Source organism: Bombina bombina, chromosome 2, assembly GCF_027579735.1.
Source record: "Bombina bombina isolate aBomBom1 chromosome 2, aBomBom1.pri, whole genome shotgun sequence".
Lineage (NCBI taxonomy): Eukaryota > Metazoa > Chordata > Amphibia > Anura > Bombinatoridae > Bombina > Bombina bombina.
In genome coordinates, this window is record NC_069500.1 from 432,225,589 (window position 1) to 432,243,634 (window position 18,046).

General features: G+C 38.6%; 1 protein-coding gene across 2 annotated transcripts in view; it reads right to left on the reverse strand.

Moving 5' to 3' along the window:
- The window catches only part of SFI1 (SFI1 centrin binding protein), a 146,190-nt gene extending 128,605 nt beyond the window's left edge, over positions 1 to 17,585 (reverse strand). For both annotated transcript variants that reach the window (XM_053702014.1, XM_053702013.1), the window contains exons 1-3: positions 17,487 to 17,585; positions 11,938 to 12,099; positions 3,958 to 4,029 (exon numbers count right to left, since the gene is read on the reverse strand). In XM_053702014.1, the coding sequence (XP_053557989.1) occupies positions 3,958 to 4,029; positions 11,938 to 12,099; positions 17,487 to 17,509 (257 nt within the window). In that variant the 5' untranslated portion in view covers positions 17,510 to 17,585. The remainder of the gene's footprint in view (positions 1 to 3,957; positions 4,030 to 11,937; positions 12,100 to 17,486) is intronic.
- Between the last annotated feature and the right edge of the window lie 461 nt (positions 17,586 to 18,046).

The window sequence follows — 18,046 nt, forward strand, 5'->3', positions numbered from 1 at the left end:
CAGTTAGTTTGCAAGGTTAATATTTTCAAACACGTCCTCAAGCCTCCCTAACCGGTCAGATTTTCAGGATTATCTTGTATGAGAGCGGGTTAATAACCATGTTTACTAATCAGCTGATTTCAACTCTGCTCCAGTTCTGATATCCAGAAAATCTGGCCTGTTAGGGAGGCCTGGGGACAGGTTTAAAAACCCCTAGTCTAGTGTAGGTATTACCATCCCACCTGACATCTCCCACCTCCTGATCCCTCCCAAACAGCTCTCTTCCCACTGGTCACCACCATCTTAAATACTAATAGATAGTCTGCCAGTATGCAGTTTAGGACTTTTATTTATTTAAAAAAATATTTATTTATTTTTTTATTTATGTAGTGTAGATCCCTCCTCACCCTCCCACCTACCTGATCCCCCCCCCCAAACAGCTCTCTAACCGTAACCCCTTGCACAGTACCTCACCATATTTCTTACCGACAGCCAGTCAGCGATCCGCCTTCATATATTATTATTATCATCATCATTAATTTGTACAGCGCTGCAAAATTCTGTAGCGCTAAATCAGTGTTCCCTTACCATATGAAGACAGGTGTCTTCTGCCCCCAGCTGCATTCTCCGCTATCTAAGCTGAATACGGGGAGCACAGCATGCACTTCTATGCTGTACATAGGTACTATGTCAACACGGTACACTGGATAATGCACTTATGTCTATTTTGCTCAAGGGGTTAAGGAACAGTAAGCACCTTAATATGTTTCATATAAAAAAATATATTTATACACAATGAAACAACTTTGCAATATATTTTAATGATTTATTTTGCCCCTTTTCATATAATGTAGCTCTGATAATTGAGCAATTTCTAATTCTCAGAAATTAAAATGCACCCTGCTGACTTATCAAGGCTAACCCTGCTATACATCTGTCCCTAACAGGCTTTATCAGATAACTGCTAAACAATTCCCTTTATGCTAACTTTATGACCGGGACTTGCCATGTTGTCTGCAGACTAAAGCCCAGATTGGCTGCTCCAAATAACACAAATGGTGGGTGGAGTTTGGCTATTAAAAAATAACTGGAGTAAAAAGGATGTTAATTTGTTTTCAAAATGTTGAGATTTGGCTGATATGTCATTCTATAGCAACACAACAGATATGTCTTGTAATTACAAGCTGTTTACTGTCCCTTTAAAGGGCCATTATAATTGAAAAATTACATCTTCTAATTCGTAAGGGCATGTAATTTTAAAATCTATTGACCCTGCAGTACTGTGTATTTAACCCCTGCAATGGGGTTAAAGTGATGGTAAATCCAAGTGTTTAAAAAACGCTAGGATTTACCATCACTAAAAATAAACTCTAGTTTCTGTCAATTACTAAAAAACAGGTGCTAAATACACCCTTTCTGTGCTGAAGTATAATCGCTAAAATCAGCGCTTCTGGCTGCCCACAGCACAGTGCTCCTTTACCAATGAGGCGATTTAGAGGTGGAAACATCACCTCATTGAAAGGGTGAGTTTAGCACTCATTTTTTAGTAATTGATGACAGAAACTAAAATTTATTTTTTGTGATGGTAAATCCTTGCGTTTGTTAAACGCTTGGATTTACCATTACTTTAAACATACAGTAGAAATACCGCTCGGGACTCACGGTGCAGTTGGTCCTGAGTGGAACTCGCCGCTGATCCTATCAGCAGTGCTAGTCACGGGACTCAGACGTACAACTAGTTTTCCGCTCAGGACCAGCAGTGCACCATGAGAACTGAGCGGTATTTCTACTGTGTGTTTAACCCCACCTCTGCAGGGTCGATGGTCTTAAAATGTCATGCTCTAACAGATTTTTTTACTATAATGACTCTTTAATGACTTGGCTCCTCCAAATAAGGCAAATATTAATTGTTCTAACAAAACATTTAGACTTGGCTGATATGTTATTCCCAGCAACACAACAGAAATGTCTTGTAATTACAAGGTGATTACTGTCGCACATATGCTACGTGTGACTAGAGCACCAGGGTAAAACACCAAGTCTGCTCAGAGCTGGCAGTAGTGTGTATTTCATTAGTGAAGACTTAAAGGGGCAGTATACACCATTTTTTATTTAACTGCATGTAATAGACACTACTATAAAGAATAATATGCACAGATACTAATATAAAAATCCAGTGTAAAACCTTTTAAAAACTTACTTATAAGCTCCCAATTTAACACTGTTAATGAGATAAGCCTGGGACACCCATTGAAAGGGGCTGATAGCAGACCACCCCTCTCCCCTGCATATGAAAAGACCCATTACACAAATGGAAGCAGTCTAAAGTCTTTATACATCAGTATGCATCTAAAACTTTGGGGCTTGGTTAGGAGTCTGAAAATCCACAGAATGTTATTTAAAAATAAGCACAACTATACATTTTTACAAAAACACCCCAAAATGGGCTATATAAATAGACCATCTACAAAACATTTATGAAAAGAAAACTCTAGTGTATAATGTCCCTTTAATTTGTGTCATATAAGCCACTGCTGACTCTCTCAGGTGCATTGTTTGAATGCGGGTGCACGGGCCCCCAAAGCATATGCCTGTATGCCACCGAAAAACAGTAATAACTTTTACTACAAGCATTTTTTGCGGATGGAAATATACTGCAAAAATTTATTTTAACAATCGAAATGCACCCACATATTTCAATTTTGACTTTTCTATTCCTTTAAGATGGGCACACAATGAATATTTTTGAAAGAGTTGAACAATTAACATGCAGGAGAACATTGTAATGTAAATGAATAATGCATATAAAGAAAGTAGAAAAAAATGAAAAAAATTGAAATAAAAATAGAAGTTCCTGACAAGAAATGTATCTTCAGATATCAGAGAAACAGAGAAAAATGAACCAGGTGTGAAAAGCTACAGTTGCATAAAGTAAGCAATTACAGAGACAGTAAACACTTTGGGATTGCAATATAAAATATACTTTTATTATTTTGCTCCCTTTTCCTATAATTAAAGGGACATTAAATACATTTTATAAGCATAGTATTGAGGTTATTCCCTGCCTCCCTATAGTCATGGGTTATGCCATGTTAACATCCAGCGTTCACTGCATGTGTTTGCACCTGCTCAGCAACTATTCTACAGATACTTGAAGTGAAAACTAGGTTCCAAAATTGCAGCAGCCATCATTAGAGGGAGGTGCATGAATATATTAAGTACACAAGTATAACCCTACACCATATATTTTCCGAATTAGCATCACAGGAACAAGATAAGGAATTGCAAAAAAAATGTTGTTTGCTAAAATAATGGCTGTGGATAGCCTCATCTACTCCAATAATATGTCGGGGTCAGCTACCCCAATTAAAGGGACACTGAACCCAAATTTTTTTCTTTTGTGATTCAGATAGAGCAATAGCAATTTTAAGTAACTTTCTAATTTACTCCTATTAATTTTTCTTTGTTCTCTTGCTATCTTTATTTGAAAAAGAAGGCATCTATGCTTTTTTTCTTGGTTCAGAACTCTGGACAGCACTTTTTCATTGGTGGATATATTTATCCACCAATCAGCAAGGACAACCCAGGTTGTTCACCAAAAATGGGCCGGCATCTAAACTTACCTTCTTGCATTTCAAATAAAGAAAATTTGATAATAGGAGTAAATTAGAAAGTTGCTTAAAATTTCATGCTCTATCTGAATCACGAAAGAAAAAAATTGGGTTCAGTGTCCCTTTAAGTCAAGTGGTGGCTGGAGTTTGGTTATTAAAAAACAACTGCAGCAAACAAGGTGATATTGTATTCAATATATTTTAAAAATCAGCGAGTATGTTATGTTTATAGCCTGAAAAAACAAATGTAATTACATGGTGTTTACTGCTCCTGGAATGATTAAAGAATGGTAGACACAAAACTGAATGACATATGTTTTGCTGGGAAGAAGAAGAAAGAAGAAGATTATTGCATCTTCTATATTACCTAGCTGTAGACAGAAGAACTCTTCCAAATGTGTTTCTCACCCACAGATGAAAGAACTTCCTGGCCAGATGTCTGGAAGAAGAAAAAGACAGAAATTAAGGTCTGGCATTTTGCCACAGACGAGTGAGACTTTGTTCTCTGTTTGGTAGTTTACAGAGGATTTGTAACTTATTGTGTGAGACTACAATAACCTTTATACTGACTAGGGGCCACTAACTATATATGGCAAGCAGAGGACCACAATGCAATGCTGCAGGAGATTATGATGTAAACCCAAATTGAAAAAAAAAAAACTTTAAAAGAATCACTACACTGTCCAATTGATTTACCTATTCCACTAATTACCCATAAAAGCTAGAAGTTCTTGGATGATGATCTTATAAAACCTCCGTCTCAACACATAACACTTTTGAAAAAAGTCTAAAAGCTTGAAAAACAGCTTTACTTCTACAGGGATAGAGGGACACTCAACCCAAATTTATTCTTCATGATTCTGATAGAGCAGGCAATTTTAAGCAACTTTCTAATTTACTCCTATTATCAATTTTTCTTTGTTCTCTTGCTATCTTTATTTAAAAGCAGGAATGTAAGCTTAGGAGCCGGCCAATTTTTGGTTGAGAACCTGGGTTATGCTTGCTTATTGGTGGCTTAAAATGTAGCCACCAATAAGGAAGCGCTATCCAGGGTGCTGAACTTAAAATGGGCCGGCTCGTAAGCTTTACATTCCTGCTTTTTAAATAAAGAAACATTTAAGCCACCAATAAGCAAGCATAACCCAGGTTCTCAACCAAAAATGGGCCGTCTACTAAGCTTACATTTCTGTTTTTAACCCCTTAATGACCACAATGTACCCTGTATGTCACTGATCGTTAAGAGTTTTTTCAGGACATAATAGCACAAGTCTAGCAAGAAAACGCTATTAATGCCCTCCCTCCAGCAGGCTTTGTGGAATAGAGCCGTCTCAACGCTGGTGGCAAGACCGCGCTATAAAACAATCACGTCCCAAAAAAAGGCCAGCGACATACAGGGTACGTCGCTGGTCCTTAAGGGGTTAAATAAAGATAGCATGAGATCAAAGAAAATTTGATAAGAGTAAATTAGAAAGTTGCTTACAATTGCATGCTCTATCTGAATCAGGAAAGAAAAAAATTGGGTTTAGTATCCTTTTAAAGGGACAGTAAACTTACAAACTAATGTTATATAATTCTGCACATAGTGCAGAATTATATAACATTAGCTTCCCGGCAGATGTATACATTAAAGTATTGCAGAAATGTTTTATGTAAAAGTTAATTTTACCAGAACGCCTCTCCTTCCTCTACTGAGCGGGTCTGGTTTTTTACACAGCGCATCTCGGCAACACTGTCTAGACACAGTGTGCTCGGTCGCACCCATTAAAATGAATGTAACTCGCTCCCGCTCTGGTCTAGTAGCGGGAGCGAGCTACATTCATTTCAAAAGAAAGAAAAACACACACAACAAACAAAAAAATATACTAGAAAGGAAAATGCTAGATATCTAGGTTAGTGTATTCCTCTGTTTACCGTGTTTAGGCCAGTGTTTCTCAAAACAATTGGGAAAAACATAATTTATGCTTACCTGATAAATTCCTTTCTTCTGTAGTGTGATCAGTCCACGGGTCATCATTACTTCTGGGATATTACTCCTCCCCAACAGGAAGTGCAAGAGGATTCACCCAGCAGAGCTGCATATAGCTCCTCCCCTCTACGTCACTCCCAGTCATTCGACCAAGGACCAACGAGAAAGGAAAAGCCAAGGGTGAAGTGGTGACTGGAGTATAAATTAAAAAATATTTACCTGCCTTAAAAACAGGGCGGGCCGTGGACTGATCACACTACAGAAGAAAGGAATTTATCAGGTAAGCATAAATTATGTTTTCTTCTGTTAAGTGTGATCAGTCCACGGGTCATCATTACTTCTGGGATACCAATACCAAAGCAAAAGTACACGGATGACGGGAGGGATAGGCAGGCTCTTTATACAGAAGGAACCACTGCCTGAAGAACCTTTCTCCCAAAAATAGCCTCCGATGAAGTAAAAGTGTCAAATTTGTAAAATTTGGAAAAAGTATGAAGCGAAGACCAAGTTGCAGGCTTGCAAATCTGTTCAACAGAGGCCTCATTCTTGAAGGCCCAAGTGGAAGCCACAGCTCTAGTAGAATGAGCTGTAATTCTTTCAGGAGGCTGCTGTCCAGCAGTCTCATAAGCTAAACGAATTATGCTACGAAGCCAAAAAGAAAGAGAGGTAGCGGAAGCTTTTTGACCTCTCCTCTGCCCAGAGTAAATGACAAACAGAGAAGACGTTTGTCGAAATTCCTTAGCTGCCTGTAAGTAAAATTTTAGAGCACGGACTACATCCAGGTTGTGCAGTAGACGTTCCTTCTTCGAAGAAGGATTTGGGCATAAAGAAGGAACAACAATCTCTTGATTGATATTCCTGTTAGTAACTACCTTAGGTAAGAACCCAGGTTTAGTACGCAGGACTACCTTATCCGAATGAAAAATCAAATAAGGAGAATCACAATGTAAGGCTGATAATTCAGAGACTCTTCGAGCCGAGGAAATAGCCATTAAAAATAGAACTTTCCAAGATAACAACTTTATATCAATGGAATGAAGGGGTTCAAACGGAACGCCCTGTAAAACATTAAGAACAAGGTTTAAACTCCATGGTGGAGCAACAGTTTTAAACACAGGCTTAATCCTGGCCAAAGCCTGACAAAAAGCCTGGACGTCAGGAACTTCTGACAGACGTTTGTGTAACAGAATGGACAGAGCTGAGATCTGTCCCTTTAATGAACTAGCAGATAAACCCTTTTCTAAACCTTCTTGTAGAAAAGACAATATCCTAGGAATCCTAACCTTACTCCAAGAGTAACCTTTGGATTCACACCAATATAGGTATTTACGCCATATCTTATGGTAAATCTTTCTGGTAACAGGTTTCCTAGCCTGTATTAAGGTATCAATAACTGACTCAGAAAACCCACGTCTTGATAAAATCAAGCGTTCAATTTCCAAGCAGTCAGCTTCAGAGAAGTTAGATTTTGATGTTTGAAGGGACCCTGTATCAGAAGGTCCTGTTTCAGAGGTAGAGACCAAGGTGGACAGGATGACATGTCCACCAGGTCTGCATACCAAGTCCTGCGTGGCCACGCAGGTGCTATTAGAATCACTGATGCTCTCTCTTGTTTGATTCTGGCAATCAATCGAGGAAGCAACGGGAAGGGTGGAAACACGTAAGCCATCCTGAAGTCCCAAGGTGCTGTCAGAGCATCTATCAGGACTGCTCCTGGATCCCTGGATCTGGACCCGTAACGAGGAAGCTTGGCGTTCTGTCGAGACGCCATGAGATCTATCTCTGGTTTGCCCCAACGTCGAAGTATTTGGGCAAAGACCTCCGGATGAAGTTGCCACTCCCCCGGATGAAAAGTCTGACGACTTAAGAAATCCGCCTCCCAGTTCTCCACTCCCGGGATGTGGATTGCTGACAGGTGGCAAGAGTGAGACTCTGCCCAGCGAATTATCTTTGATACTTCCATCATAGCTAGGGAGCTTCTTGTCCCTCCCTGATGGTTGATGTAAGCTACAGTCGTGATGTTGTCCGACTGAAACCTGATGAACCCCCGAGTTGTCAACTGGGGCCAAGCCAGGAGGGCATTGAGAACTGCTCTCAATTCCAGAATGTTTATTGGCAGGAGACTCTCCTCCTGACTCCATTGTCCCTGAGCCTTCAGAGAATTCCAGACGGCACCCCAACCTAGAAGGCTGGCGTCTGTTGTTACAATTGTCCAGTCTGGTCTGCTGAATGGCATCCCCCTGGACAGATGTGGCCGAGAAAGCCACCATAGAAGAGAATTTCTGGTCTCTTGATCCAGATTCAGAGAAGGGGATAAGTCTGAGTAATCCCCATTCCACTGACTTAGCATGCACAGTTGCAGTGGTCTGAGGTGTAAGCGTGCAAAGGGTACTATGTCCATTGCCGCTACCATTAAGCCGATTACCTCCATGCATTGAGCCACTGACGGGTGTTGAATGGAATGAAGGGTGCGGCAAGCACTTTGAAGTCTTGTTAGCCTGTCCTCTGTCAGGTAAATCTTCATTTCTACAGAATCTATAAGAGTCCCCAGGAAGGGAACTCTTGTGAGTGGAACGAGTGAACTTTTCTTTTCGTTCACCTTCCATCCATGTGACCTTAGAAATGCCAGCACTAACTCTGTATGAGACTTGGCAGTTTGAAAGCTTGAAGCTTGTATCAGAATGTCGTCTAGGTATGGAGCTACCGAGATTCCCCGCGGTCTTAGTACCGCCAGAAGAGCACCCAGAACCTTTGTGAAGATTCTTGGAGCTGTAGCCAATCCGAATGGAAGAGCCACAAACTGGTAATGCCTGTCTAGGAAGGCAAACCTTAGGTACCGATAATGATCTTTGTGAATCGGTATGTGAAGGTAAGCATCTTTTAAATCTACAGTGGTCATGTACTGACCCTCTTGGATCATAGGTAAAATTGTCCGAATAGTCTCCATCTTGAACGATGGAACTCTTAGGAATTTGTTTAGGATCTTTAAGTCCAGGATTGGTCTGAAAGTTCCCTCTTTTTTGGGAACCACAAACAGATTTGAGTAAAACCCCTGTCCCTGTTCCGATCGTGGAACTGGATGGATTACTCCCATTAACAAGAGCTCTTGTACGCAGCGTAGAAACGCCTCTTTCTTTGTCTGGATTGTTGACAATCTTGACAGATGAAATCTCTCTCTTGGAGGAGAGTATTTGAAGTCCAGAAGGTATCCCTGAGATATTATCTCTAGCGCCCAGGGATCCTGAACATCTCTTGCCCAAGCCTGGGCGAAGAGAGAAAGTCTGCCCCCCACTAGATCCGATCCCGGATCGGGGGCCCTCAATTCATGCTGTTTTAGGGGCAGCAGCAGGTTTCCTAGTCTGCTTGCCCTTGTTCCAGGACTGGTTAGGTTTCCAGCCTTGTCTGTAGCGAGCAACAGCTCCTTCCTGTTTTGGTGCAGAGGAAGTTGATGCTGCTCCTGCTTTGAAATTACGAAAGGAACGAAAATTAGACTGTCTAGTCTTGGCTTTGGCTTTGTCCTGAGGCAGGGCATGGCCTTTACCTCCTGTAATGTCAGCGATAATCTCTTTCAACCCGGGCCCGAATAAGGTCTGCCCTTTGAAAGGTATATTAAGCAATTTAGACTTAGAAGTAACATCAGCTGACCAGGATTTTAGCCACAGCGCCCTGCGTGCCTGAATGGCGAATCCTGAATTCTTCGCCGTAAGTTTAGTAAGATGTACTACGGCCTCCGAAATGAATGAATTAGCTAGTTTAAGGACTCTAAGCCTGTCCGTAATGTCGTCCAGAGTAGCTGAACCAATGTTCTCTTCCAGAGACTCAATCCAGAATGCCGCTGCAGCCGCGATCGGCGCAATGCATGCAAGGGGTTGCAATATAAAACCTTGTTGAATAAACATTTTCTTAAGGTAACCCTCTAACTTTTTATCCATTGGATCTGAAAAAGCACAGCTATCCTCCACCGGGATAGTGGTACGCTTAGCTAAGGTAGAAACTGCTCCCTCCACCTTAGGGACCGTTTGCCATAAGTCCCTTGTGGTGGCGTCTATTGGAAACATTTTTCTAAATATCGGAGGGGGTGAGAACGGCACACCGGGTCTATCCCACTCCTTAGTAACAATTTCAGTAAGTCTCTTAGGTATAGGAAAAACCTCAGTACTCGTCGGTACCGCAAAATATTTATCCAACCTACACATTTTCTCTGGTATTGCAACTGTGTTACAATCATTCAGAGCCGCTAACACCTCCCCAGTAATACACGGAGGTTTTCCAGTTTAAATTTAAAATTTGAAATATCTGAATCCAGTCTGTTTGGATCAGAACCGTCACCCACAGAATGAAGTTCTCCGTCCTCATGTTCTGCCACCTGTGACGCAGTGTCTGACATGGCCCTAATATTATCAGCGCACTCTGTTCTCACCCCAGAGTGATCACGCTTACCTCTTAGTTCTGGTAATTTAGCCAAAACCTCAGTCATAACAGTAGCCATATCCTGTAATGTGATTTGTAATGGCCGCCCAGATGTACTCGGCGCTACAATATCACGCACCTCCCTCTGAGCGGGAGATGTAGGTACTGACACGTGAGGCGAGTTAGTCGGCATAACTCTCCCCTCGTTGTTTGGTGAAATTTGTTCAATTTGTACAGATTGACTTTTATTTAAAGTAGCATCAATACAGTTAGTACATACATTTCTATTGGGCTCCACTTTGGCATTGCAACAAATGACACAGGTATCATCCTCTGAATCAGACATGTTTAACACACTAGCAAATAAACTTGCAACTTGGAAATACAATTCAATTAGAATAATATTAAAACGTACTGTGCCTTTAAGAAGCACAGAAGATCTATGACAGTTGAAAATTAATAAATTGAAACAGTTATAGCCTCAATCCTTGTAAACAACACAACTTTAGCAAAGGTTTAATCCCATTAGCAAAGATAACAAATTCTGAAAGCAGGAAACAAATTACAGAATAAACGTTTTTTTATCTCAGTCAAACTATAATTCTCACAGCTCTGCTGAGAGAAATTACCTCCCTCAAAATAAGTTTTGAAGACCCCTGAGCTCTGTAGAGATGAACCGGATCATGCAGGGAATACAATGAGTTGCTGACTGAAATATTTGATGCGTAGTAAAAGCGCCAAAAAACGGCCCCTCCCCCTCACACACAGCAGTGAGGGGAAACAGAAACTGTCAGAAAACAGATTAAGCAACTGCCAAGTGGAAAAATAGTGCCCAAACATTTATTCACTCAGTACCTCAGCAAATGAAAACGATTTTACATTCCAGCAAAAACGTTAAACATAATCTCTAGTTATTAAACAGCTTTATGTATTTCTTACAGTGTAATTCTAGTGAAGTACCATTCCCCAGAATACTGAAGTGTAAAGTATACATACATGACATTATATCGGTATGGCAGGATTTTCTCATCAATTCCATTGTCAGAAAATAAAAACTGCTACATACCTCTATGCAGATTCATCTGCCCGCTGTCCCCTGATCTGAAGTTTACCTCTCCTCAGATGGCCGAGAAACAGCAATATGATCTTAACTACTCCGGCTAAAATCATAACAAAAACTCTGGTAGATTCTTCCTCAAACTGTGCCAGAGAGATAATAACACACTCCGGTGCTATTTTAAAATAACAAACTTTTGATTGAAGATATAAAACTAAGTATAATCACCATAGTCCTCTCACACATCCTATCTAGTCGTTGGGTGCAAGAGAATGACTGGGAGTGACGTAGAGGGGAGGAGCTATATGCAGCTCTGCTGGGTGAATCCTCTTGCACTTCCTGTTGGGGAGGAGTAATATCCCAGAAGTAATGATGACCCGTGGACTGATCACACTTAACAGAAGAAATTAACGTTTGAGAGCTTTAAAACATACAATCCTACATATGTCAAATGTAACCAGTATTATAGTCACTAATGCAATTCACAGAATCGAATGCACAATTCCTCATTTCTCCCCAACACCTTAAAACTGTTACAGGGCAATTATCTCGGGGGGTGGTCAATAATTATGAAAAAATAATTATAATGTTTCACAGAGAACTGAAGACAGTGTACAGGGTCTAGATTAGAATGAACCCATATTAGATACAGTTAACGGGATCTAGTAAATCTGAACCAATGTTAAAATACTATAATTTAAAGACCATAAAGATAAAATTCTTAAAAATGTATAATATAAATAAAAATATATTTTTTTTATATAAATTACCATAAGATGGCAAACACGGCATTTTGTCTGTGAAAGAACTCATGATGAACAATCCATAAAATAATGAATATGGGGAAATGGTGTGCGGTTATCCCATATAAAATGTACTTTAAAAAAAAAGTATATATTGAAACGATTCCTCACCTGATTCGCAGCTCTTTCAGCCTGCCGCCCCGGTTCCAAGTGTAGGTGACCCTGTAAGGAATGGAGCGGGCATTATGAGGGCGCAAACTGCCAGGTGCTTTGACTACAGGAACCAAACCTCTGTCCTGGGGTCTAACTGTACCAGATTTCGTGGCATTTTTCCTGAAATTAGAGAAATTTATAAATAAATATACTTGTAAGTTTTTGTTGTTTTTTGCTAATAAATAAAAATGCCAAAACACAGAAATTCTAAAATTAAAATTCCCCAATCAAATAATACATTGTATTATTATATAATATTACTACATTATCTGGGGAGAGACGTTTACTCTCATAATATTCATGCTTTTTAACATTTGATTGGGCACTTAAATGCTGGCATTAGCATATGTTTTGCCATTTAATTTTCTAGTTTTGTTTGTTGTAAATATATATATATATATATATATATATATATATATATATATATATATATATATATATGTGTGTAATTTGAATGGAATTTTTTTTTTTTATATATATATATATATATATATATATATATATATATATATATATATATATATATATATATATATATATATATATATATATATATATATATATATATATATATATATATATACACACACACATATACATATATATAATATATATATATATATATATATATTTGTATTTTTGAGGATTAATTTTATTATTGAACAACAACCATGTTCTCAATGAACCCAAAAAACTCATTAATATCAAAGCTGAATAGTTTTGGAAGTAGTTTTTAGTTTGTTTTTAGTTATAGCTATTTTAGGGGGATATCTGTGTGTGCAGGTGACTATTACTGTGCATAATTATTAGGCAACTTAACAAAAAACAAATATATACCCATTTCAATTATTTATTTTTACCAGTGAAACCAATATAATATCTCAACATTCACAAATATACATTTCTGACATTCAAAAACAAAACAAAAACAAATCAGTGACCAATATAGCCACCTTTCTTTACAAGGACACTCAAAAGCCTGCCATCCATGGATTCTGTCAGTGTTTTGATCTGTTCACCATCAACATTGCGTGCAGCAGCAACCACAGCCTCCCAGACACTGTTCAGAGAGGTGTACTGTTTTCCCTCCTTGTAAATCTCACATTTGATGATGGACCACAGGTTCTCAATGGGGTTCAGATCAGGTGAACAAGGAGGCCATGTCATTAGATTTTCTTCTTTTATACCCTTTCTTGCCAGCCACGCTGTGTAGTACTTGGACGCGTGTGATGGAGCATTGTCCTGCATGAAAATCATGTTTTTCTTGAAGGATGCAGACTTCTTCCTGTACCACTGCTTAAAGAAGGTGTCTTCCAGAAACTGGCAGTAGGACTGGGAGTTGAGCTTGACTCCATCCTCAACCCGAAAAGACCCCACAAGCTCATCTTTGATGATACCAGCCCAAACCAGTACTCCACCTCCACCTTGCTGGCGTCTGAGTCGGACTGGAGCTCTCTGCCCTTTACCAATACAGCCACGGGCCCATCCATCTGGCCCATCAAGACTCACTCTCATTTCATCAGTCCATAAAACCTTAGAAAAATCAGTCTTGAGATATTTCTTGGCCCAGTCTTGACGTTTCAGCTTGTGTGTCTTGTTCAGTGGTGGTCGTCTTTCAGCCTTTCTTACCTTGGCCATGTCTCTGAGTATTGCACACCTTGTGCTTTTGGGCACTCCAGTGATGTTGCAGCTCTGAAATATGGCCAAACTGGTGGCAAGTGGCATCTTGGCAGCTGCACGCTTGACTTTTCTCAGTTCATGGGCAGTTATTTTGCGCCTTGGTTTTTCCACACGCTTCTTGCGACCCTGTTGACTATTTTGAATGAAACGCTTGATTGTTCGATGATCACGCTTCAGAAGCTTTGCAATTTTAAGAGTGCTGCATCCCTCTGCAAGATATCTCACTATTTTTGACTTTTCTGAGCCTGTCAAGTCCTTCTTTTGACCCATTTTGCCAAAGGAAAGGAAGTTGCCTAATAATTATGCACACCTGATATAGGGTGTTGATGTCATTAGACCACACCCCTTCTCATTACAGAGATGCACATCACCTAATATGCTTAGTTGGTAGTAGGCTTTCGAGCCTATACAGCTTGGAGTAAGACAACATGCATAAAGAGGATGATGTGGTCAAAATACTCATTTGCCTAATAATTCTGCACTCCCTGTATATATATATATATATATATATATATATATATATATATATATATATATATATATATATATATATATATATACATACAAACCAATGTATGGGGCTATAACTTTAATGGTCTTCTGCTGCTATTGCTACTGATGACCATTTTTTTAAAAGGACAGTCTATTTAAAAAATGTTATTGTCTAAAAAGATAGACAATCCTTTTATTACTCATTCCCCACACTTTTTACCTCTGTGATTACCTTGTATCTAAGCCAATGAAGACTGCCCCCTTATCTCAGTACGTTTGACAGACTTACATTTTAGCAAATCAGTGCTGACTTAAATAATTCTACAGGAGTGAGCACAATGTTATCTATATGGCACACATGAAATATCAGTGCCTAACTGTGAAAACTATCACAGAAAATGTCCAGCACCCCTGCATACAGGTGCACGCTACCAGGGTTCTGCACTCACCCTAAAATAATACAGTTATGTCTAAAGGAGTAGCAGCACCACTTAATCATATTTATACACTATGATTAAGGTCGGTTGGACGGAAAGGTTGTGCAGATATGTTTATGTGATGTCCCAATAAACCTTTGAATCTGATAAAGTGGTGCTGCTACTCCTTTAGACATAACTGTGAAAAACTGTCAAAATGCACTGAGATAAGAGGTGGTTCAACGGCTTAGAAATCAGTTTATGATAGTTTAACTTTCAACAAAGAATACCAAGAGAACAAAGCAAATTTGATGATAAAAGTAAAATTGAAAGTTGTTTAAAATTGCATGCCCTATCTGAATCATGAAAGTTTTATTTTGACTAAACTGTCCCTTTAAAGGGACACTGAACCCAATTTTTTTTTCTTTCGGGATTCAGATAGAGCATGAAATTTTAACCAACTTTCTAATTTACTCCTATTATCAAATTTTCTTCATTCTCTTGGTATCTTTATTTGAAATGCAAGAATGTAAGTTTAGATGCCGGCCCATTTTTGGTGAACAACCTGGGTTGTCCTTGCCGATTGGTGGATAAATATATCCACCAATGAAAAAGTGCTGTCCAGAGTTCTGAATAAAAAAAAAGCTTAGATGCCTTCTTTTTCAAATAAAGATATCAAGAGAACAAAGAAAAATTGATAATAGGAGTAAATTAGAAAGTTGCTTAAAATTGCATGCTCTATCTGAATCACGAACGAAAAAATTTGAGTTCAGGGTCACTTTAAGTTATATTTTAAAGCTTTACATTTCCGCATGTGCTCAATGAAAACATGCAAAGAGAAGAAAAAGAGTGATGGCACTACTTAATATAAAGTAGGATGGGGATGGGCCTATAATGATCCAAAGTTAGCCTTATACATATGTGAATAGCCACTTTTACCAATACAACTAATAGATAGTTATCACCTAGGGCAGTTTTAGTGCAGAGATTCCGAAAACATAATCTGTAACACGTATTGTGGAAGTGTTAGGAATACTCTATATGTACAACTGCAGTCAGGAGATCTATGTGTGTTTCAGTAAATAAACAACCACATGGTAATATACGTATCGTTTAGTACATTAGTCAGTATACTTTGCTGTTATGTCCTGTATTAAAATGAAATATCAAATGTAACATATTACTATATGGACATCACAGTATATAAATTACAGGGAATATAAACTGGCTTGAGGTGCACTTTGTGTTATATGCACTCTATTTTTATATAGAGACTCCCTAACAGCTGTTCTAAATATAAATGTAACAGCTTTACATTTCCACAGAGCAATATTAATATAGCATCATCAGCAGTGTTACATTTAGATATTGTTTCTGATTTTATTAAAAGTGTCAGACATGTAGAAATGTTGTTTTTTATACAACAGCAGCGTCGTGTATTAGCAATGCAAAAAAGCATTAATAATGTATCCACTTAGGACTGTTACATGAAGGACACGTTTTTTTTCTCCGGATATTACTTATATTTCTATGTATAGTTTATATTATAAATGCCCCAGCGGTAGTGCTTATTGTAACTCAGACTACATTGAAATTACATGCAATGGAACACACAAGTAGCACACTATATGAAGCAACAGCACCTTTATTGAGCAACTTTTCGGGGCTCCTGCCCCTTTATCAAGCTTGATAAAGGGGCAGGAGCCCCGAAACGTTGCTCAATAAAGGTGCTGTTGCTTCATATAGTGTGCTACCTGTGTGTTCTATTGCATAGTATTCACTGGGACTCTAGAAAGGGAGGTCCTCCAGGTGTGCACCTACATTCATTCAATATCGATACAAAGGGACATTCTTCTGAGGTGTGTGCTGGTCCTGCTACTTTTCTACATTGAAATTACAGCTTGTCAGTTTTTAATGGAAGCTTAAAATGTACATCTCCTCCAGCACTTATTCTTAACATGATACAAGTTATATTACACCTGAGTGTTGTGACCCTAACGGATTTCTTAGTCATACTACTAGCCTATAGGGACCACATATATTAGAGGTCTCCTAATCGGCTCACCCCATTACTACACTGACCTATATCACTGCACAGTATTGCATTCCTGGTGTAATTGTACCCAGGATATTATATGTTGATCAGCACTCCATTTTTAACCATACCCAATAAAGTTTAATGTTTTATTTATCTTTTGTTGATGTATACCATCCTATACTAATCATAATTGTGTGGGATTAGAGTGCTAGATGTGTATTCTTTTTTTGAAACTATTAGTTGTATTGGTAAAACTCAATGAAAACATATCAATTAATACAAAATCAAAAGCACTATTTGTGCATATTTGCAAAATAAGAATATGATTATATAAAAGACCAATTTAAAAATTCAGATAAGTTTAAAAGCCAACAGGCCAAATGTCTAAAAACTGCTTTTAGAGACATTGCTTTCATTTCAGATTAGAAAAAAAAAAACATAACTTTTGAATACACAAAATTCTTTTAGTAAAAACTATCCCAGTCAGTCTGTCACAGAGCATGTGCTTGCAAGGGTAAGAACCAACACACATGCCCGCAGTAGTATCCAGTATAAGCTCGCACTAAAACAATGATAGCTTTTAGTATAAGCACCTTATAGTAGTGTACTCTAAAAATTCTTCTATTTCAAACCGAAATGCACTCGACTACCATATCTCTTAAAATTGTGTAAAGCAATTAGATGTCAAATTTTAGGAACCGTGTCTCACTGCAATTGCCAAAACTTTTTAAGAACCGTTGTATAAAAAGTGGTGCAGGGCCGTTTCCCACAACACCGTCTCTCCCTCCTTTTATCAGTGAAGTAAGCGTTGTAATCCACTGGGGCATCCTAAAATTCATGCAATATACAACTGTTATACAACATACTACACTTATACACACCGGCCTTTAGGTGCTTTCTCCATCTTCTATGTGCTCTTACATAAGTTACATCCCATGTTCCGGGTTCCTTACTCTGCCCCCAATTGTCCGCGCTTCACTTCCCGCTTGTTGCCCTGGATACCGAGAACGCTAAGTGTAGAGCTCTGCTGCCCCACCTAGTGGTCCATAAGAAAACAGTAGCAGCTGGTGTAATAAACAGATGTACTTTGCTTGTACTGCAAGCAACATCCTGGTAATGTAATAGGCTGATATATATTGATGTAAACATTTATTATGTTAAGGGGCATTACAAGAGAAGTACTTCAAAAGGTTTCTACTTGCCATCTAGCACTCTCTTTTAACCATTCGTCTGCCAAAAGTGTGAGATGTCACATGTCTCTCAGCTGAATCGATAAATTATTTGCCTTAAAGGGACACTGAACCCAAATTTTTTTCTTTTGTGATTCAGATAGAGCATGACATTTTAAGCAACTTTCTAATCTCCTATTATCAAATTTTCTTCATTCTCTTGCTATCTTTATTTGAAATGCAAGAATGTAAGTTTAGATGCCGGACCATTT